The 23780-nt window shown below is 43.1% G+C and overlaps 1 protein-coding gene across 1 annotated transcript; it reads left to right on the top strand.

The window, feature by feature from the left end:
• Positions 1-414: 414 nt before the first annotated feature.
• chst11 (carbohydrate (chondroitin 4) sulfotransferase 11) lies at positions 415-21164 on the top strand. Its single transcript, XM_056425464.1, has 3 exons — positions 415-543; positions 18793-19022; positions 19641-21164. The coding sequence occupies exons 1-3, from the start codon at positions 415-417 to the stop codon at positions 20263-20265; spliced, it is 984 nt and encodes a 327-aa protein (XP_056281439.1). The 3' UTR covers positions 20266-21164.
• Positions 21165-23780: the final 2616 nt, after the last annotated feature.

Genomic DNA, 23780 nt, shown 5'->3' with positions numbered 1-23780 from the left:
GCCTGATCTTCATGGAACTTGGTGGAAGGGTGTAGCTATGTGGCTATGGAAGAAACCATTATTGGCCCTCCTGCCTCCTGCTATGGCCCTGCTGATGCCCCTCCTCTCTACCTCCTCCTGTTTCATGGATCTTGGAGGTGAATTGAAATGAAATTGAATTACATTTTGGAAAGGATCCAAATCCTGGGGCGGATTCAGAAACTATTGTTTCCCTTTCATTAAAACTGTGAGATAGGGCATTGCCTTGGTAGAGGTCCTTCTACAGCAGTTACCACTTGTGGATAGCAACGATTGGATAGCGTTAACTTTCAGAGGTGTTTACGCAACGCGGTAGCAACAGACTGTATTCCTGAACTGATTCCTCTCAACAAGTCCGTTGTTCCTTCCTTCCGTTTGACTGGCCAGGTTGGTGTCATGGATACTCTGTTAATAGTGGTCTTTCCTCCCTCTTTTGTAGTCATGCGGAGGAACCCCTTCATGGTGGACGGCTGCTGTAGGAAAGGGTCCCGCAACGCCCTACAGGAGCTCTACAACCCAACGCAGGTAGGAGGCTGACATGCTCGCACAACTCTGTATGTACGTATCTCCATGTCTAGCTCTCTTGAACCTCATCTCTTCCTATTTGTACTCGCCTTCAGCTGTCAGAGGTCTGACCCAATGAGGCGCTAAAACCAGCTGACTTTGGTTTTGTATTTCTTCAAGTATGCCTGCCTGTGTGCAAGTATCAGCCTTTTTTGTTTTTGTGGCGACATGCCGGACGTCAACCCGAGTGTACCCCCCATCCCGTCCACCATGACCTGCCAATGAAAACTGCATTAGCATAATGTATAATGCTCGTCCAAATTCTACAAGCTTGCATGCGTCCTCAAAGCCAGATTGCAATGATAATGTAATTCTGACTCTGTTTGCTGTGATGGATTACAAACCTCAAGCAAGTGATCTGAAACCAGTGGATGCCTTGAAGGTAGAAAATACATTCATCAGCAGAATGCTCTAAAAAGGGTTGTCCAGGATGAAAGGTATAGACCCTTTTACAGCCGTCACAGTGTTAGATAGAAGCAAAGCAAAAGACAGACTGATGGCAAGCACAATGTCATTTCAAAGTTTCACATAAAAAATGACATTGTGCTGTGTTGTAGGGTAGCAAAAACTATATTGTGATTCTGGGATTTAGCATGCTACAATATCGGTGAAGTCTTTCAGAGATGGAAAGAATTTTTTTTTGATAACCGGCTAAACTATTATCAAGATGAAGAGACCCGCTGTGGGGTTTATATCAAAGCATGCTCGATTTTGCAAGCTAACCAGCGGACGGCTTGCTACTTAGCTAGCTTGTTAATTCCGCCACGCTTTCATCACAGAAAAGGACCCAAACAAAGCAGTCTGGCTTTTCCAAGAGTTTGTGGATGAAGCATTAGGTTGTTACATTTTACTCATTTAACGGCTGGCTAGTTAGCTAGCTAACTTGCTAATTCCACCATGGTTTAATGCAAACATTACACAGTAAATAGAAAATGAGCCCAACAAAAATGCAGTCCTTCTGCCTCACACCCGCCCTCGGAGATTATTAGCCAGCTCTGGAGTTGATAAGCTAGCCCGCTAACTAGCATCTGTTCTCACCGGAGCTCTCGTCTGCTCTCAAGTTTTACACATATGAGAAAAACTAATTTTTTCAGCTATTATATATTAAAAAATTGTTTAAACAAACCCAGAAAACTTGCAACCCGACATTAACTCACGTGTTCAGAGAATGAATCTCTCTCCACCTCTGTCATCCAGTTAACAGAAAAGGGTTATAGACACAATGTGTATGGCCTTCATCATGCCAAACCCAAAATAGACATTTGAAACAGATATCTGACATATTTTGCCGAGGCTGGAGCACAATACTTTCTTTAGTCGTGATGCAGCAGCTGAATCGAAGAGTGAGGCAGGGGGACATTGTTGGTGATCCTATCATAGTGATGGATTGGATCGTTTCTGCTCTTCTTCTGTTCTCTCATCACTGTCCTCCTCGCTATCTGTCACTGGCTATGCTCCTGCGACTAACCCTGGTCTGTCTGGTCCCTCACACCTCCACCTGTCCTTCTAACCCTGTGCTGTCTCCTCTGTCCTGGGCTTCCTTGAGCTCACATTCCTTTCCTTTTCTCTGTCAGTTTCTCTTTTTTCCTCAATTGGTCATTCATCACGTTATAAAAGGTATACGGCTCGAGGGAAGGCTTTAAGTGGTTTTCTGGACAGTCAGGATTAGATTCGGTGCACGTAGACTTGGGGAAGGTCTTTTTTTCCGTGAAGGATTTTTCCACATGTTCTCACCCATCTGAAGGTCCCATTGATATAGTTCTGTGTGCAAAGGAGGGTGTTACTGCAGTTAGAGTAAACTTTAGCAAGGCGCTTGGGGTCAGTGGTCAAGAAAGAGCTGTGTTTGTGTGTGTGTGTGTGTGTGTGTGTGTGTGTGTGTGTGTGTGTGTGTGTGTGTGTGTGTGTGTGTGGAGGTTTCTGTGGATTAATCATGATTAATCACATATTACCGATATTCTCGGTATATTTTTGTGAGAACATAAAGATTTATGACAAAAGACGGATATATACATTTATACACAGGAATGCACATAACTTGCTCACCAGTGTGCGCGCATCGCGGCTGAGCTCTGCAGCGCGCGAGCCGAGAAAAGTTGTTGACAGGGGGGGGTGCAAGTGACTTTTTTTCGTCCCGATGTGCGCGCACACGCCGGGTCGGAGCTCTGCGGCGCGCGAGACGGAGATCGGAGTCGTGTTAACGCGACACGTAGAGACAAGATGACACGCTGCTGGTTAGAGACGACCAACAACAGACGTATTGGAAGCTCATTCTGCGCATGCATTAAATGGGTTAAAAAAATTAACTAATTAATCCTGTAATTTAATCATAACGCGTTAGCGCGTTATTTTTCACAGCACTACATATAATATGAACTTATTTGTGTGTATATCAGCCAAAAAGAGAAGTGTATTGGTCCTTTTGATTGACATAATCAATACTTGCTTTAAATCAACTGTTAATCATTTTTTCAAAGCGGTGCATTCTTAGCGCCTAAATAAACCATCCATCTTTCTCTTTCCAAGTGTTGAATATATGTTTTAAATTTAATTTATACATGTTTTATGATTTCCTTGCAAATACTCGCTATCATTAAATATATCTGGAAAAACCCCCAAGGCTTAACTTCCCTCTTGCCACGCTGCAGTCGGCAGGGAGCAGGAGACGTCTTCATAAGCTCACAGAGATCTTCTTCTTTGCTATTTTTACTCCACCGAGTGTTTGTGCTTCATCTGAACTGAACTCTGCGTCCTCGGGGGCCACACACTGGTTTCTTTAATGAGAATTAATATCAGAGAAACTTGATTTGCCAAATCCAATAAACCCTCCAGAGGGAATGATTTAACGTGGCCACACACATGGTCAGATACCATCTGAAGTCCAGGAAGGAAACTTGTTTCCTTACACAGTAATTATCTTTTCCTCCTCATGGAAAGGTTTTTTATTTTCTTCAAGAGGCATGCAGACGCCATAATTACCAAGCCAAAAACCCGGCTCACAGTTAAATGCTGATTCATGAATCCGAAGTGAGGATGTGCAAACTGTGTCTGGGTTTGGGACTGGGAGGAATGACTCAAAGGTCACATCCGCACTAATGGAAGTATGTGTTCATGTATCTGTGAGAGCCCAGAAATACATCGAACAAAGTGCCTTTGATGAGGATATGTTGTGTCAGAAAGGGTTACATTTAAATTATGGATTATTATGAATACTTTGTTTAATCGCTTTGAGGTACGATTTGATTCTATTCTATGTTTGGAGTCTCAATGACAATTTACTCACATTAATGGACTGTATGGTTCCATCATTTTTATAATGTTCTATCACTCCATAGAAACCAACTTCATTTGATAGAATAATATGGATATCATTAGGTCCACTGATTTGTGAAAATAACTTTTTTGACAGACTGCCAAACATATTGGGCAGGGAAAAAAACACGAACCTAACACAGGATAAGAAGGATGTCGTGGAGAGTGGTCCTCTTACTGTTTCAAAAATTAATGTATCCAGTGAAGGGAGGAAAGTGTCTCTGTGCCAGCAGATAATATGTGTGTGTGTGTGTGTGTGTGTGGGTGTGTGTGTGTGTGTGTGTGTGTGTGTGTGTGTGTTTGTGTCCGTGTGCGTGTGCGTGTGTGTGTGGGAAGCTGCATAAGTCACTCTGGGTTTACGAAGACAAAGGGATGTAGAAGAGGAGGCTGCACTCTTCTTGTCTCGCTGTGCCTCTGGAGGCTGCAGATGAGCGTGGCTGGAGAGAGGGGAGTGAGAGGAGAGAGAGACAAAGGGGAGGCAGAGGAGAGAGAGACAAAGGGATTCAGGGATGTAAATAAACTGTCGAGAGAAGAGGCAGCGGAACACAGGAAGCCACAGAGCACATAGGATGAATAAAGATGTTTAGCAGGTAAAAGCACGATGCATTTCCCTCTAGAGTTCATGTCCACATTGTGTTTTACTTTTCAAGAGGAGGTGTTTACAACTAGTACGCTTTGGACATCGACAGCTGAGACCATGCTTCAACGTCGATGGCCTGTTGATTTAGCTCAAGCATCCTTCCAAAATGCAGGGAAATCTACATTAAAATGACAAAACTCCATATAATGTCTCACTTGCAAGGTGCAAGGAAGACGCATATCCTTTCACACAGCTGCTCGGTCACTTTTTAATACAGATCATCATCTGGAATTTTAATTTGCCTCGATTACTTTTTTTGTTGTTGTCCTTATCTTTTATTGCAGTTGTTATTGCAAAACACATTCAACAGTTATGGCCCAAACTAATTGACACATTCATTTTATGTAGGTAGCGCCCTTTTCTTTGTTTCCACTCTGGTCAATAACCCCATTCTGCAGGACGAATATAATGCATCACTTCCTGCGTGGCCTTCCACAGACTTAAACTGGCTGTATATTGAATCACCATTAGGTGAGTTAATGAGGAGATATACTGAGCCCGTTAATGTCTGGAAGAAACCAAAATACCATATCAGAACATTAAGTTATGGATGTAACTCTGGTTCTAAGTCGCTCCGTAATCACACCATGAATAGAGACGATAAACATGATCATTGTGTCATTAAAGCACGACACCGTTCGACGCATCTTCAGACCCGACTGAATATTGATGAATTTGAGACATTAACTGACCCGAGATAAAGGCTCAGTTAGTTTTACTTCTTCTCCAAAGACCTTTACACAATAGCTAACATCTGACTACGGATATAGAGCAGCACATACAAACAAAGCATGAATGAATAGAGCCCAGGTCCCCCACTGACCTTCATGAACAGATTTATTTTATCTAATACCATTGTAAATTTAATATTTAAATTATTGCACTATGTTGACTGTTGATCGTTGTTGAATGTTGTTGTTTTGTTTGTCTGTCTAATGTACACACCGCCTGCCAAGTCAAATTCAATTCAATTCAATTCAGTTTATTTGTATAGCCCAATTTCACAAATTACAAATTTGTCTCGGAGTGCTTTACAATCTGTACACATAGACATCCCTGCCCCAAAACCTCACATCGGATCAGGAAAAACTCCCAAATAACCCTTCAGGGGGAAAAAAGGAAGAAACCTTCAGGAGAGCAACAGAGGAGGATCCCTCTCTAGGATGGACAGGTGCAATAGATGTAATGTGTACAGAAGGACAGATTTAGAGTTAACATACATTCAATGAATATGACAGAGTGTATGAATAGTTCATAGTAGGCATATTCCACGATGGAGACCTCCACGATCCATCAGGCAGATGGAGGTAGAGAGGAGGAGAGGGCAGAGTCTCAACAGTGGGCGGAGTCTCAACAGGACAGTGGCGTCGTCGGTAGCAGGAATTCCATGACCCAGACCTCGATGATCCATCAGGCAGATAGGATCTATGCCGTCTCATAGAGTCCGATGATCCTATGAGACGTGAAGTCACAAGGACTCCGGGGAGAAAGCAGAGTTAGTAATGTGTGATGGAGAGATGAAAATTCATCCCTAAGGAGAGAAAAAAGAGGAGATAGGTGCTCAGTGCATCCTAAACGTCCCCCGGCAGCTATAAGCCTATAGCAGCATATCCAGGGGCTGGACCAGGTGAACCTGATTCAGCCCTAACTATAAGCTCTGTCAAAGAGGAAAGTCTTAAGTCTACTCTTAAACGAGGTGACTGTGTCTGCCTCCAGGACTGAAGGTGGAAGCTGGTTCCATAAAAGAGGAGCTTGATAACTAAAGGCTCTGGCTCCCATTCTACTTTTTAAGACTCTAGGAACTACAAGTAGTAGTAATTCTTTGTGTGTCTAACACACATAGCAAATAAATGTTTCTGATAAGCTCTGCATATAGCTGATAGATCATAGCAGTAATAGACACGCTCAAAGCAATATGCATAATGTTTTCATAATGTTATGGCCTTCACCCCAGTGATTGGCTGGTTTTAATTAGCCGTGGTCAGCGGCCAATGCTCAATTCAACAGAAACGACCTTGAGGGGATCTCTTTTTGAAATTTGGCACTTGGACTCTCAGACGAAGTGAATATAATCGTGACCTCAAGAATTCATATGCAAATAATGACAATTTGATGCTAATTTTTTCGAAACTGGATAAAATGATGGTGGGTAGCAACACATCTAGTAAGAAAGCGAAAGAGATTTCTGTCATATTCATTGAATATGTTGTAACTTTGTAACTAAGTTCATCTGGTCACATGACATCTATTGCTTCTGTCCATCCTGGAGAGGGATCCTCCTCTTTTGCTCTCTTGACGGTTTCTTACCATTTTAACACCTGTAAGGATTTTTGGGAGTTTTGGGGAGTTTTTCTTGATCCAATGTGAGGTCAAAGGTCAGGGATGTCGTATGTGTACAGATTGTAAAGTCCTCTGAGGAAAATTCTTAATTTGTGATAGCGGGCTAGATAAAATAAACTGAATTGAATTGAAACAAAGCCCGGCCAGAGCTTGTAGGATTATTCAGGTTGTGTACGGCCTCATATGACCAGTGTTGGGAGTAACGTGTTACAAAGTAACGCATTACTGTAATTCCACTACTTTTAGCGGTAACGAGCATGTAACGAAGTATTTTTTTTAATCAATTAACGCAGTTACAATTACTGAAATTTAAATGAGTTCGTTACTCGCGTTACTCTCTTTTGTGAAAAATGAACACTTGCAGACAAGAAGACAAGATAGGCCTACTTTAGCTCAGGCCCGGGGTGGGTAATCGGGAGAATCGGGAGAGTTCCCGGTGGGCCGCTTCACTTCTGGGCCGGTCGAGAATTTTATTTGTTGACATTTGTCACGTTAGTCCATCTTCTCTTAAAGTGGGCTACACACGTTCCGCATTCTGAGACCGCAGCCTCTGCATGGGTTGTACCATGCGAGGAAGTTCACCTCTCCCAAATAATAGAGTTGGTTCAGTCCATTATGGAACCAACCAACTCAATTTGGGAGAGGAGAACTTCCTCTCATGGTACAACCGGTGTACCATGCGAGGAAGTTCACCCCTCCAAAATAGAGTTGGTTCGGTCCTTAGCCGTCTTTTCCAAAAAGTTTTCTCAGCTACCAATCGCTGGGCCGGCCCGACCGCAACGATACGCGTCAGGGAGGATGGACGGGAGGAAGAGGGCAGGAGGGGCTGAAAAAGCCAGGTTGAAAAAAAGAAAGGCATTGGAGGAGGATGCTGCCAAATGTGCCAAGCTTACAGATTTATTTTCAAGAGGACAAACACAAGTGGCAACTGGAAAAGAGAGACAAAGGCCTAATGATTAGCAACATAACTATTCGGCTAACGTTGTAGCCTTGATTAATATCATTGTAGCGTTCTCAACCTATTCCCAAGCAAAATATTAAATTGAATTAAAATATTAGCCTTTTTATATCACCCAAAATATGGCGATCCATAGACTTTGCAAATATTATGCAAATATTGATATATAATATTGATATTGATATTGAATAGGCTCTCAGATCAAAAGTTTGAGAAGCTTCTGTTGAGGTACAATAACTGGTTTGAGACTTGTTAGCCCATTTTAACGTTTGTTGAGAATCTCATCTCTTATCTATATTTAGCTTTACCTTATGAGGCATGTTTGTAAAAACATTTTGTTAACCTTTTGTTAAATCACATATTCAATTATATGCAGCACCTCAAGGCACCTTTGTTTTCTCTTTTAATTAGTGTTAATACTGTAGGCCAATCACTTTTATTTCATTGGGCCTAATGTGGTAAAAAAAACACTGTTAAATGACTGAGACAGTTATTTTGTATAATGTTTAAGTATTAAAAGGGACTTTTGTACTACTGCTTGATTTGAAGGCCTGTTGCCCTGTTGATTGCAATAAATAGGTCTAAAAAATATGTTTATTGTGTTTGACTGTTCAGTACTGTTCATTACATTAAAAAATCAGACATAAAAGTAACTTACAAGTTACTTTCCCTAGTAACTAATTACTTTTGATATTCAGTAACTGGTAAAGTAATTAAATTACGTTTAAAAGAAGTATCTAGTAACAGTAACTAATTACTAATTTTCAGTAACTTGCCCAACACTGCATATGACCCGTATGTGTTGACACTTAGCTATAAACCAGGACCGCGTGTTGACTTCTATAGACTTCACAGTACATGATTTCTGGGGAACAAAACCTTCAAGATTCTTTTGAGGGCTCCAGTCTGCAGGCACTCCAGAGAGCCGAAAGAGATCTATCACAGAGTGATGAACAGAACCCTCATTTCTCCTTCTTGTCGCCTGCTTCTCCTCCTCTTGATTCTCTTCCTGAGGGGTTAAAAAAAAGACGTGCAGGAGAAGAAACGGATGAAGCGCTCATGGGAGTGGAGAGAAACTGTGATAGCTCTGAGGGAAAGTCAGAGCAGTTTGTCATTATCTCGTTGGCGGATACAATTATAGCCCCACTCGTTCTCGTTGACGCACACTCAGAAACACAGACACACAAAGAGACACGTCATATCCAGTCCTCGGGTGTACAGCAGCACAAGTACACACATGCATCCTCGTACTAGTGTGATGTGTACACAGTGTGTTACTCTGCACCATTTGAAGGTAACAGGGGACAATGATAGTAAAAGCAGTGGAAGTAAGCATGACGCTGAGCTCGTGTTCCAGGGCGTGTGTGTGTGTGTGTGTGTGTGTGTCTGTGTCTCCAGTAAAACCTATTTATTAACCTTGAGTTTACTCAGAGGGTTAAACATCCTCCATTGCATATCTTTATCAATGTCACCTGGTGGTGGTTTGTTTTATGACCCAATAGGCGGTTTCCCACTGGCATTGAAAAACACCCAAACATGTCTGTGATCAAAAGTATGCTGTTATTCAATTTAGAAAGCGGTGTCCCCACGCAACACATCCTAGTCACGGTCCTCATGGTGCTGCGATTACAAGTGTGTGGGTGTTTGTGTGTATCAGCTGGAGTCCATTTCTGCCGTTGTTTTTATCGAACTCGAGCATGACGGTGCATCTTGTTGTTATGCAGCTGCGAAGACAAAATATCCTTTACAGGCAGATGGTGCATTCAAGGACACACCAGGGTCAGAGAGTTTAGTATTTGGCTGCTGAAAACCCTATCCATAGAGAGGTTAATTTGTGTGAAAGGAAGGTAAAAAAAAAAAGAAAAGAAAGATAATTACTAGATGTCCCAGGCAGGATAATTCAAAGTTTTAAAGTTCTGCATCGCATCAGAAGTAAAAACTTAAGGTGACGACATCTCTGTAAAGTCTTCTGAAATAAAGTGAAAGCGTGTGTAGTTAACAAGCTAAATGATGCAAGACTACCGCGCCACTTTTGGGTCTGTAAGTGTTTGTAAAGAATTTAGATTTTTAACGATTTTGCAAAATCACAGATATTGTTCAACAACATTATTTTTCGAACGACTTCTTTCTACAGTCTGGGACAATCATATAAACTATGACGTCATTGTGGTAAGGCATATTTAATGTTATGTAGCCAGGTTTAGGGTTATTGATGACATCGTACTGAATCCATATCAGCTCCTGGAATATGAGTGGTTCCATATGGAATCACAGCTTTATTGCAGCAATACGTAAAGCCTGTTTTACGGGGTATTTCCTCTCACGCAGAGGTCGGCTGTGATGTGTTCAAGTGCTCCTTCTCTTTAGTAAAGTACCTCAATAGGTTGAAGAAAAGATCGGCAGGTACTTTGTTAGGTTTAGACAACCAAACGTCTTCAAACTGTTTGATGAATAAATCCACTTCTCGTTTCCTGGCTTAAACTCCACCAGTGTCTCAATCTGATTATATTGTACTTTAACTGTGTGACTATTTATGGTACTTGTTGTGTTTTTTGTTCTGATCTTAATCTTGTAAATTTCCGCACGGTGGGACGAATAATGATTCTTTTATCTCATCTCGAGGCAAAAGCAATTAATTTGCTTACATATTCTTGTTCCTTTCAGAAAAACAACCCAATCCCTAGATTGCGTGCTTCCTCCCAGAGTGACATCACGAGGCAGTAAAAGTTCTCCATTAAAGGCTTCTAGTGAAATGGTCTGTTAAGATTAAGAGCTCCTGAAGGCATCACGGCTTCACTGCAGCTTTTACAGTGTGCAGAGAGGACAATAATATTCACACTTCGTGTCTGTGGTCGGCCACGCTGACTTGCTCACTTCACACTTTCACTAAAAGGGAAATATGTGACATTGACACATTAGTAGCATTAGCATTAGCATGAGCATCAAATGAAGCTGGGAGTCAAGCAGCATCACCCCATAACAGCACAGAGGTCATGAATCCTTTCTGCTGCTTTGGGGATGTCGATCGGTTAGAAGAGCTGCTTGTGACCTGAAGGTTGCTGGTTTGAATCCCAGCGGCCTGGTGCCCCAGCTTAGTGGGAAGTCCAACATAGCTCAGGTTGAAGGCAATGTGGGAGTTCAATTTAATTCAGATTATTTTATATAGCCCAATATCACAAATTACAAATTTGCCTCAGAGGGCTTTACAATCTGTACACATACGACATTCCTGACCTTTGACCTCACATCGGATCAGCAGGACCATGACAGGAGGCATCAGACACAGCCATGCCCAATGGACCCTATGAGACGTGAAGTCAAAAGGACTCCAGGGAGGAAGCAGAGTTAGTATTGTGCAATAGAGAGATGCAAATTCATCCATAAGGAGAGAAAAAAGAGGAGATAGGTGCTCAGTGTATCCTAAATGTCCCACAGCAGCCTATAAGCCTATAGCAGCATATCAAGGGGCTGGACCAGGTGAACCTGATTCAGCCCTAACTATAAGCTCTGTCAAAGAGGAAAGTCTTAAGTCTACTCTTAAATGAGGTGACTGTGTCTGCCTCCAGGACTGAAGGTGGAAGCTGGTTCCATAAAAGAGGAGCTTGATAACTAAAGGCTCTGGCTCCCATCCTACTTTTTAAGACTCTAGGAACTACAAGTAGCCCCGCATTTAGTCATGTTACTGCTTTATATTTGTATCTTCCCCTAAGCCTTAATTTTTATTTTCATTCATCCTTTTGTAAATCTTTCCAGTGGGAGAGTCAGTCCAGTTTAATGATAAAGTTATCAAAATGAACTTATAATGGGATGTCTACCAATGGCCATGTCTCCACTGGCCCAAGTGGCACTTGGTACATTTTTAATGGGAAGTTTGAGATCAGGGGAATCACGAATAGGGCAATGGCCTTATATTTATATGAACTCACATCTTTTAGGTCCCACTATCGACGTGCCAGAAAGGAAGTTCACATACAAGAACAATTGAACCAAAAGGGGGCGGGGCAGCCCAATGTGAATAGAAACTGTTCTTTGTTGTGGGAAAACCATGATACCAGAAATATTATTATTTACATATTTACAATGTGTCTGGGGGGGGGACTTTATGTAATGGGATGTTCTATAAAAAGGTAACCTCTCCCACACGATCTGAATCCTGCAGAGGACGTTTTCGAGACTCAATTTCTGAAGGTCTTCTTCAAAAAGTCTTCTTCAAAAATCTTGTTCATTAATATTTACCCAATGATTCCCTTTAGTTTACGTCTGTCCTCCCGGGCTGCTTGGTAGATGTCTGTGGTTGTCCTCTGGCTGTCCTCTGGGTGTTGGTTTTTCCCCCCAAATTTTTGTTTGGAGCTGCATGAATATGTAGCCGGGCGTGTTCTCGGCAGATTTCCCAAAATACAGAGTCAAGGAACGTTTCCTCTGCTGTTTTCTTCCGCTTCGTGACGGGCCCAGGTGTCCGACTCCTCATGAATGATGTGATGTCAAGTTAATGTGGGAGGAGGATGGACTCATCAACTGTCGACATTGTCAAGGTTTATGGAAGGAGCCTCACCGTGATGCCTTTTAGAGACTCAGGTGAAGAAAAGCAGCTGTGTGTGTGTGTGTGTGTGTGTGTGTGTGTGTGTGTGTGTGTGTGTGTGTGTGTGTGTGTGTGTGTGTGTGTGTGTGTGTGTGTTCAGTGTCGTTGTGGCACACTGGCAGCCTTATATTCCTGCCTGCTCTATGAATGCCAGTCTGTAAGCAGAGAGGGTCAAAGAGACAGACGGCCTTCAGTGTTCACTGAGTGAGAGAGAGAGAGGAAGAGAGAGAGAGAGGGAGGGAGAGAGAGAGAGGGGGAATGAGAGAGAGAGAGAGAGAGAGGCTTTGATGGACCCTATTTATCTTTGTTTAGATGACTTCACAGCTCACGAGAAGAAGAGAGAAGTTGATGAACAAACAGAAGACAGATGGATCAGGTTTGAGGAGGCGTAATGGAAGAGTAGTTTATTGGAAGAGAAAGAGAAAGAAGAGAGAAGAAGCATTCCTCCAGCATCACCGAAAGCAGCCCTTTCCTCTCTAACTCCACCGGAGAGAGAGAGTAAATACTTGAGGAGCAGATTTAGCCCGACAGAAAATAAACAAGGCTGCACAATAAATGGAAGACAATATCTAAATAACTGCACCCGACTGACGCAGAATTTAAATTGCAATAAAAAGCGTTGTTTTCGAAAAATAATAATTTCTTAGAGGAAAAGACGTTTTGAGGCATCTTCTCCAAACAAAGAGCTCTGACGCTCTGCAGAGACCCCGGGCTGCAAATCACATCCTATCAGCAGCTCCTTTCCTCCGAGGCAATATTCATAACGTATTTGAATAAATTATCAACAGTTGTTTCCATATGTATGGTAATGCTATGTTCTGAAGCTGTATTTACATCTGGCTTTTAATTTACAATATGCTGTGCAGGAATACCCTGTAACAAGTCATTGTAAGGGTGATTTATACGTGTGTGTGTGTGTGTGTGTGTGTGTGTGTGTGTGTGTGTGTGTGTGTGTGTGTGTGTGTGTGTGTGGCTGTATGTGTGTGTGTGTGTATGTTTCAGTTTCAGTTTATTTGTATAGCCCATTTTCACAAATCCCAAGTTTGTCTCAGAGTGCTTTACAATCTGTACACATACAGGACTGTCTCAGAAAATTAGAATATTGTGATGAAGTTCTTTATTTTCTGCAATGCAATTAAAAAAACAAAAATGTCATGCATTCTGGATTCATTACAAATCAACTGAAATATTGCAAGCCTTTTATTCTTTTAATATTGCTGATTATGGCTTACAGCTTAAGAAAACTCAAATATCCTATCTCTAAATATTAGAATATCATGAAAAAGTATACTAGTAGGGTATTAAACAAATCACTTGAATTGTCTAATGAACTCGAAACACCTGCAAGGGTTTCCTGAGCCTTGACAAACACTCAGCTGTTATAAATCTTTTTTTACTTGGTCTGAGGAAATATTAAAATGTTATGAGATAGGATTTTAGAGTTTTCTTAAGCTGTAAGCCATAATCAGCAATATTAAAAGAATAAAAGGCTTGCAATATTTCAGTTGATTTGTAATGAATCCAGAATGCATGACATTTTTGTTTTTTTTATTGCATTACAGAAAATAAAGAACTTTATCACAATATTCTAATTTTCTGAGACAGTCCTGTAGACATCCCAGTCCCATAACCTATGTATGTGTATGTTTGTTTGTGTTTGTGTGTGTGTGTCTGTGTGGGGGGGTGTGCGTGTGTGTATGTGTCTGTGCGTGTGTGTGTGTGTGTGTTACCGAGCCACGTCCTGGAAGATTTTAATGTCCCTGACAAATGGTTGAAAAAAAATTCTAATATTATCTGGATTTATTAGCTGAAAAAGCACTGTAAAGCTCTGTGTTAAGAATTTTATGAAAATACACTCTGAAAACCTGTTGCTCCACATCACTGGTGATCCACACATCTACAGGGTTTTGTTTCTTACCATATGGACGTCAGAGTCAGATGATGTCATGATGATCCAAAAGGCCCATGTAGGGTGGAGGACACACGACTTGCATCAAGGAGACCGCTGTCAAGTCCTGTGTCCAAACAAGAGGCCTCTGTAACTTCATAATATTTTCTTAAACTTAACCAAGTTCTTTTGTTTGCTTTCACAACTTCGAGATATAACGATGTGCATTGACTACTTTACCTATGTACTTTCGGGATGCCACTTTCCTCCCTCCTTCATTTTGCTTTGTAATCCTCTCCAAGTTTCCTCCCTCCTTCCTTCCCTTTGTAAACCTCTCCTAGCTTCCTCCCTCCTTCCTTCCCTTTTTAATCCTCTCCTAGCTTCCTCCCTCCTTCCTTCCCTTTGTAATCCTCTCCTAGCTTCCTCCAGCCTTTAGCCATCATCAGATCAGGAGGAAGCTCTTCATTAGCACCTCTATGTGTCCGTGCTGAGACTCAGATTATATTTCAAAATCATAACAACTTTCGCTGAGAATCGTCCATCCATGGCGAGGAAATTAAGACTTGAAATATGAAAACACAATCTGCACAGTTCCCGTCAGCAGCTGCTCAAAAATGTTTAATGACTGTGCAGCGCCATAAATGCACAATGGCCGATGTCTGAAGAGACTTTATTGTTATATATACAACATTGATCATGATGTTTATGGTGAGATTATGTTTATTATGCATCAGCCTTTCCTTTGAGTTCTGATTGACTGTCACTGACTCACTTGTTGGGGTCCCAGGGGATGAGTGGGCTATGAGGGGGCTATGAGGGGCTATGAGGGACTATGAGGGGTTATGAGGGGCTATGAGAGGCATAAGGGGGCTATGAGGGGGCTATGAGAGGCATAAGGGGGCTATGAGGGGCCTATGAGGGGGTTATGAGAGGCATAAGGGGGCTATGAGGGGGCTATGAGGGGGCTATGAGAGGCATAAGGGGGCTATGAGGGGGCTATGAGAGGCATAAGGGGACTATGAGGGGACTATGAGGGGGTTATGAGAGGCATACGGGGGCTATGAGGGGCTATGAGAGGCATAAGGGGCTATGAGGGGCTATGAGAGGCATAAGGGGCTATGAGGGGTTATGAGAGGCATAAGGGGCTATGAGTGGGCTATGAGAGGCATAAGGGGGCTATGAGGGGTTATGAGAGGCATAAGGGGCTATGAGGGGCTATGAGAGGCATAAGGGGCTATGAGGGGGCTATGAGAGGCATAAGGGGGCTATGAGGGGGTTATGAGAGGCATAAGGGGGCTATGAGGGGGTTATGAGAGGCATAAGGGGGCTATGAGGGGCATAAGGGGGCTATGAGGGGGCTATGAGGGGCATAAGGGGCTATGAGGGGGCTATGAGAGGCATAAGGGGGCTATGAGGGGGCTATGAGAGGCATAAGGGGGCTATGAGAGGCATAAGGGGGCTATGAGGGGGCTATGAGGGGCATAAGGGGGCTATGAGGGGGCTATGAGGGGCTGCTGTGGCTATGATGCATGTAAATGGTGTCTGCTCTCATGGGAACAGCTTGTCTTGGCCAGAGTTCAGCGACCCCCTCTCAGATTGTAACGACATAGTTCCTCTCTCCTCTCCTCCTCCTCTCCTCCCTCTCTCCCCCCCCCCCCTTCTTCACCCTTTCATCCAAACTGCACAAGAGACCCGACGAAGTTTGAGACTGGGAGATTAAAATGTCATGAAGTAATCCCCTGAAAGGAGTGATATAAGGAGTGAGATAAGGAGAGGAACACTGATGACAAGATTCCCTCCCTCGTCTCCTTCCCGAGCTAATTGCAGCGTTTGTCTTCCTCTGGGACTTTTATGTGAATCATATAGCGTAATGTCTCTGAGCAGATTGTCATCAACAAAGAGCTGTTATTCTCCTCCATGGGCTGTGATGGAGTGAGCACACAAAGAGAAAAGGAGACGTCATGTCGATGTATCTTTCTTTACTTCTTTCAAAATGCTTTGAAGGACCCGTGGAAAGAAGAAGAAGAAACCAGATGGAGAGTGAGTCGGGTTGAACCATAGAGATGTGAACAACTAAAGAAACTAATAAAGTTGTAAAGTAGAAATGTAACAATAGAGGAAAGATACAAACTGTAATTATTCATATAAAATATAATTCAGGCTTGGTATTAGGTTGTAGTGGATTTGATGCTGGCCCACTTGTTGGGGTCCCAGTGGATGAGAGGATATGACGGGGCTGGGGGGGGACTATGAAGGGTCCATGAGGGGCTATGAGGGGACTATGAGGGGCTATGTGAGGGCTATGAGGGGCAGGAGGGGGCTATGAGGGGCTATATGGAGGGTTATGTGAGGACTATGAGGGGCTATGAGGGGCTATGTGAGGGGTATGAGGGGCAGGAGGGGGCTATGAGAGGCTATATGAGGGCTATGAGGGGACTATGGAGGGTTATGTGAGGACTATGAGGGGCAGGAGGGGGCTATAAGGGGCTATGATAGGGCTATGAGGGAGCGGAAAACAGCTGTGTTCTCTCACGGGCGCGTAGCCGGGTCACTCTGAAAGGCTGGAGTACTAACAGTACTAAGTGAGATAGGTGCTTTACGGGTTTGCGACAGATAACAAACTTTATGGGGACTTTCAGAAGAATTACGGACTTGCGATCCGTAAACACGTCCGTGTGGTGGCCACAGCCCTTTAAGGCAACCAGGAACTGTATGTTTGTTAATGTTAAAATAAATACTCCTAAGATGCATCCCTGGCTTTGAGACTTCGTCCGCAAACACCGGGCTCCACTTAACTCTTGATGAACCTTTTCAGTATGGTATAGAAACATGACAACGCCAGTTCCCTTAAAGGGATACCGATACCAGTAGAGTACTTCATAGGCTACTCTATATCTGGTGAAAACAATATTGATTTGTGCACAAGGTTTTGCTTCGGGGGAGAAATCCATATGTTGTGCACATAGATATTATTTAGTGGGGATAAAAGGTCCTCCAAAAGTTCCACTGCACCAGAATAACACATCTCATGTTTCCATATTAGATCAGTTGCATCACTCAGATAACGATGAAACCTCACGCTGAAGAAACAATCAAAACCGTTCTCATTTATATGACGTATAATATAAAGTTTGACGACTGTACACAAGAAGGAGAATCGTTGTTCACTGAAAGCATTAACGAGACTAAAATCTTGATTATTGTCACAATGTGAAGTCACAGTGGGAAAAAAGCCTCCCTCCAACTCTTCACCAAATTGATTCTTCAAGGAAATGAAGACATGTGACCTTTGACCTCTCTCCCCACATGACTATCCAACTATGAAATGTGACTTTACAGACATCCTTGTGGACAAAATTCTGATCTTAATGCTCCATGCTTTATGCTGATATAAAAAGTGTAACAGATCGGTTTCCTGCAGCAACCTTTGCACTTGGGAACAGGATTGAAGAGTGACTTCAAAGAGAAAAGAGTGACTTCAAAGAGAAATACATAGCAGGAGCAAAGCCCCCCCCCCCCCTCCCCCGCCCTGCTCTTCTCCTGCCACGGTCCACCTCATCACGAGGATCACAGTGAATATGAAATAAGTCTCATATGAATGATTGCTGCTTGGATTTTGCACATATTGAAAACTCAACATCTGTAATACCGATGTCATTATCTTTCTCCACACCCGTGAAGGAATCTCTATCGTCGTCTGCGAAGCGAGTCAGTTACGAGAAAAAGATAGTCAATAAATAGATGGGTATAATAACTATGGCTGCGATTAATAACACGCGCTTTATCTCTCTTCATCGCTCGGTTCAGATTTATTTGTTTTAGAGCGCTTTCTTGGCACAGGGAGATGTCCCCCTCACTGTTATGCCTCTATAACAAAAGCATAGAGGCAACAAGCGACTTCATACACAGGAAGATATATAGTAATGCATAAGTTATTATGCAAAGAGTCATGTGATGGGTATTGAGTGAGAATGTATCACCTGGTCATGTTTCCTAAAAAAGTATCCCCATATTATTTCTATATGTATGTATAAATTATAAACATTTATGTTTCATAGTATATAGTCAAATACATTTAAAGTCCATTTATATATTATAATATAATACTATAATCTATGTTATATATATATATATATAAATATATATATATATACAGAGTCCCAGAAGTGGAGAAATTGGTACAGCTGTCTATTTATAAAGCATTTGTAGTTCTATGTATTTTACTTGTGATGTTGTATGTATTTTATTCTATTTTAATGTGTTGTACTATCTGGACCTTGAGTCTGAAATAAATTTTGATTGATGGATTGATTAATTTAGCATACTGCAAATGTATTCAGTTAGTTGAAGCAGTGTTTTGAGTAAATCCTGGATTACAAACCAATAGCTCCCAAAAGAAGCAAGAAATTACCAATGTTTATTTCATTCTGTTAAAAGCTACTGAAAGCCTTTTCACATCATGTCTCTCTCCCACTCTGTTCTTCTCTCCTGAACAGCCGGAGTTGTCTGGAGCCGCCGTGCTCCACCAGGCCAGGCGGGACCAGGTGGTGGACGCCTGTAGAGTCTATAGCGCATCCAGCCGCAAGCGCAGAGTCCTGACGCCCGGAGACCTCAAACACCTCGTGGTGGACGAGGACCACGAGCTCATCTACTGCTACGTCCCCAAGGTGGCCTGTACCAACTGGAAACGGGTCATGATGGTGCTGACCGGCCGGGGCAAATACAGGTCAGTACTAGAGGCCAGTATTAGGGGTCAGTACTAGGGGTCAGTACTAGGGATCAGTATGTCTACAGATTGTAAAGCCCTCTGAAGCAAATTTGTAATTTGTGATATTGGGCTATACAAAATAAATGTAATTAGGGGTCATTACTAGGGGCCTGTACTATTCAATTCAGTTTATTTTGTATCACAAATTACAAATTTGCCTCAGGGGGCTTTACAATCTGTACACATACGACATCCCTGTCCCAGGACCTCACATCGGATCAGAAAATACTCCCAAGAAATAGAAAAAAACCTTTCACGGATAAAAAAGGGAAGACACCTGAGAGATGTAAATTCATCCATAAGTAGAGAGAGACGCGGAGATAGGTGCTCAGTGTATCCTAAAATGTCCCCCAGCAGCCTATAAGCCTGTAGCAGCATATCAAGAGGCTGGACCAGGTGAACCTGATTCAGCCCTAACTATAAGCTCTGTCAAAGAGGAAAGTCTTCAGTCTACTCTAACATGACGTGACTGTGTCTTCCTCCCGGACTGAAGGTGGAAGCTGGTTCCATAAAAGAGGAGCTTGATAACTGAAGGCTGCTAGTAAATGCATATTGGGTTTTTCCTCTCTTCCACAGTCACCCAATGGACATCCCTTCCAATGAAGCCCACATCCCTTCCAACCTGAAGACACTGAACCAGTACACCATCGCTGAGATTAACCACCGGCTCAAGAACTACCTCAAGTTCCTCTTCGTCCGCGAGCCTTTCGAGAGACTGGTCTCGGCATACCGCAACAAGTTCACCCTCAAGTACAACTCGTCCTTCCACAAGCGTTTTGGCACCCGCATCATCCGCCGGTACCGCAAGAACGCCACGCAGGACGCCCTGCTCAACGGCGCCGACGTCAAATTCAAAGAATTCGCCGAGTACCTGGTAGACCCGGCGACGCAACGCGACGGCCCGCTCAACGAGCACTGGCAGACAGCCTACCAGCTGTGTCACCCGTGTCACATCCACTACGACCTGGTGGGCAAGTACGAGACGCTGGAAGAGGACGCCAACTACGTGTTGCGGCTGGTGGGCGTCGGCGACTCCTTGCGCTTCCCGAGTTACGCCAAGTCCACCCGCACCACAGATGCCATGACAGCCCAGTTCTTCAGCAATATCAGCACCCAGCAGCAGATCCAGCTTAACCAGCTCTACAAGTTGGACTTCCTCATGTTCAACTACTCCACACCCAGCTACCTCCGGCTGGACTGATGGAGGGCCGAGACTCTGAGAATGGCGACCTTGTTTAAGCAGAGGCAACAAAGTGAGCGGAGGGATTGTTTTTGGAGGCAAACTTGATTTTTATTTAAACTGTCGTTGTAACTTGTAGGCGTTGGGGTCTGAATTAGAAACAGTTGCTGAAAGAGAGAAAGGTAATGCTCATCTGGGCATAACTGGGAGGATGTCCAATCGACACTGTGTGAGCTACAGAGAGCGCTGGTTGGGAATTTGGGATAAATGGACCAAATGCATGCAAAGACTACAGTGGGTGGGTGAAGCAGGTCTTCAAGGTGTTTTAAAAAGGGGAACCTATCCTCAGAGGACGGACCTGAAGAGGGTTCCTCCTGACGATGTACCCCTACTTGTTTAAACAAACTGCTTCAGATTCTACAAAGCGAACAGCGGCCTCGCACGCGCCCTGACCCCAAAGCATTGTGGGAGCTACGCTTATCTTGCCCTTCCCCCTTTGATCAGTAGAGGAACTCCGTCAAATTGTAAAACATTGTTCATTTCCTCAGCGCGGTGCGTTAGCACCCGTCACCGTCGACCCACGTCAGAACCATACAGGCACCCTGGTAGGCGGCTACCGGCTCTCAAGACCTCTACAACCGTGACGATGTGGCCTTCAGCCGACAGTTTTAACAAAATAAGTTTGCCACTGGTCTATAATTACAATGTTGGCAGAGGGGACCTTCTGTGTACCACCTTGAGTACCCCAAGGGAAACGGAGTCTTGGTGAAGTGTGGAAGTGCTTCATGAATCATTGCCTGTGACACCAAGCATCCTTAACACTTTGAGCTACTACAGGAAGACGTTAGAAAGGTACGGGGGTCCTCACGAGCTCGGAGTGACAAGTCTGAGAGATAAGAGACAGCCTGTATGATTGTGGAAGGGTTAAAGACACTGGATCTGGACACTGGGGCCCCGCCCCAGGGGCAAAGTGGGCACACCCACTAAAGCCCCCGCTCAGATGACCAAACATGTCTTTCAGTAAATTAAGATGACGTTTTTGTTTCTATGCTTGACTTTGGTTTGTATTGTTTTGATAAGCATTGCTGCGAGCAGCAATAACAAGATTATTTAATTAGCTTTTTTTTTCACATGCCGATTAATATTGAAGAAAATATTTTGAAGTTGAACTGTTTTCAGTGTTCTGTCATGTTGCTTTTCGTCTTCACAACTTTACTTTTTATATTTCTGAAGGTCACGTGGGAGGCTTTCATTTCAGCCCATGGCTTTGTCCTTCTGTGTGACATCATCAGAGTTCTTCTCTATTTCCTGTTGTCGAACATTTGGTGCCAAAATGGCGAGACCGCGCCCCCACCCCCCACCTCAACCACAACTCTACTGACCGCATCACAGACACAGAGAATGTATCTCATGCTGTAATGTGATTAATGTTAGCGATGCAGCGCAATGTCAATATTAATCACTGCACTCTCCATCACACTGTGGATCACAGGCTGTAAGTATCATCGAAGAGGGAGGGAGGGGGGGAGAGGGGCGGAGTCATTTTGTTTTTTACCTCTCTGTAAATTCCAAACCACTCCAGCTACAAAGTCAAACAGAAGGTGTTTTGGGGGCAAAAGATGCACCTCTCTCTTTTGCAAATAATATTTCCCTTTACAGTTAAACACAGTTCCAAACAGTTTTGACCATCAATCCTGCTGGTATTGATGACATCTGACCCACCAGACTCAGTGTAGAGGTGCTGCTAGACATGGCTGGATTAGCAGATGTGTGGCCATATGCACAAACTAAAGCACAATATCAACCGGCATGATGTGGGCCTTAAAGCGGGGCCTTCTTTACTCAACCTCGAGGCGCCGGCTTGTAGTGGCTCCTTGTCAGAATGTAGTATTAAGACCTGCATTTTTGTACTTAGATGGCAAAAAAAGCTGGCAATTGCCATGTGTGCTCGACCTTTAAGATCCCCCACGGTCCAAGGTTCACTGTGTGGAAATACAGAAATAGGCACGACTAAAGCACAATATGAGCCCACCATGACCCTCTAAGAAGGAGAAGTGATTTAGCTAATGAATGGAGGATAAGGACCATTAAGATGGATGCTGGTTTATTTTGAGCCTTGTAAAGTCAAGTCAAAAACCATCCACAAAATATTATCTTATATATAATGTACACCATTACAAATGACAAAGTGTAATAAGTGAATCTCTTACTACTAATATGCTTACAAGGTGCAAATCCTCTAACTAATTAGTAATCCTGGGGCCGCGTAATATCCAACACATCATTACCAACTCATGAAATATGGCAGCTTGTACACCCCGGTGTCGTTACATGCATACACTGTTTAAAAAACATTCCATTCATGGTAACAACTGGGTGAGGCTTAGGGATGGTTTGGGTTAGAATAAGTCTGTTGCATAGTTTAAGTAGGCCACGTTAAGTACGTATGTAAGTGTTACATAAGTTTAAGTACATAACTTAAAGTAAGTCAACGTTGACTAATAATATCACACAGGAGAAGCATACCTAACTCCTGTGTTTCTTTACTCATCCATCCACCCACCTCCTCCCTACACAGACCACCTGACCTTCACCAGCATAGGAATACTGTCCACAGTGCATGTTGAGGGAGAAAGGTTAAGGGGTCAAAGGGGCCTAGTTTGTGCCCCGCGGCCACCGAGCAGCTTATTCTGGCCCTGCTGCTCGATGAAGCTTTATAAAAGAAAATAAATTATAAAATCTCTTGCATGAAAAGTTATTTGCCTATACATGAATTAAATCTATTAACTTGTCTGTTGTAAATAATGTAAATTCACGCGCATTCAGCTGTGCAATGAGGGGGTATTTGTAATGGACAATTTGTCTCCAGTTTTTAATTCCAAATTGATATTTATGTAAACTGTATCCGACTCAGGTCCACTTTACTATAATGTTTGTCTGGTGGTAACTCTGTGTCTCTGGTGAGTGAAATGTCATCATAACTCAGAGGTGTGATAACTAAATATGAGATAATAAATCGACGTGCTACATCTGCCTCTAGTGTTAAAGTAATGTTACTGTAATGAGGGGGTCATAATGAGAGGCCAGGCGTTGTTGTTTTTCACCCTCACTCACACATCTGGCTCTAATAGAGGAGAAAAGCTGCAGGTCTGGCCTTGTAACCAAACAATAGCTGTATCCTCCGAGCCCATTGGCTCTCCTGCTGACGTTGACGCCACGCAGCATCCTGCTCAGCAACACAGTTAAACTGCTCATTTAGCCTCCGGATTACAGAGAGAACCTCTTCGGCTGCAGAGGTCTCTCTTTTCTCCTACCCTGCCTCGCTCCAGAAGCGACCTCTGCATATACACACCAGAAAAATAATGGTTCTTATATGCTTCTTTAAAAGGCTTTGTGGTTCCATGAAGAACCATCACCTATACTGAATAACCATTTTTTTCAATAAGAGTCACCATTATAGGTTCTTTATGGAAATGGTTCTTTAAAGAACCCTGGTTTGAAAGGTTCTTTGTGGAACCATAAATGGTGCCTTAAAG

The sequence above is a fragment of the Pseudoliparis swirei genome, chromosome 10, assembly GCF_029220125.1.
Source record: "Pseudoliparis swirei isolate HS2019 ecotype Mariana Trench chromosome 10, NWPU_hadal_v1, whole genome shotgun sequence".
NCBI classification, from domain to species: Eukaryota; Metazoa; Chordata; class Actinopteri; order Perciformes; family Liparidae; genus Pseudoliparis; species Pseudoliparis swirei.
Note: the sequence above shows the minus strand (reverse complement) of the source record. Positions and strands in the feature narration are given on the sequence as shown.

Coding starts and splice junctions, on each gene's coding strand:
- chst11 (XM_056425464.1), top strand. CDS start 415: ATGGATACTCTGTTAATAGTGGTCTTTCCTCCCTCTTTTGTAGTCATG. Junction 544..18,792: donor AGCTCTACAACCCAACGCAG/GTAGGAGGCTGA, acceptor TCTCCTGAACAG/CCGGAGTTGTCTGGAGCCGC. Junction 19,023..19,640: donor ACCGGCCGGGGCAAATACAG/GTCAGTACTAGA, acceptor TCTCTTCCACAG/TCACCCAATGGACATCCCTT.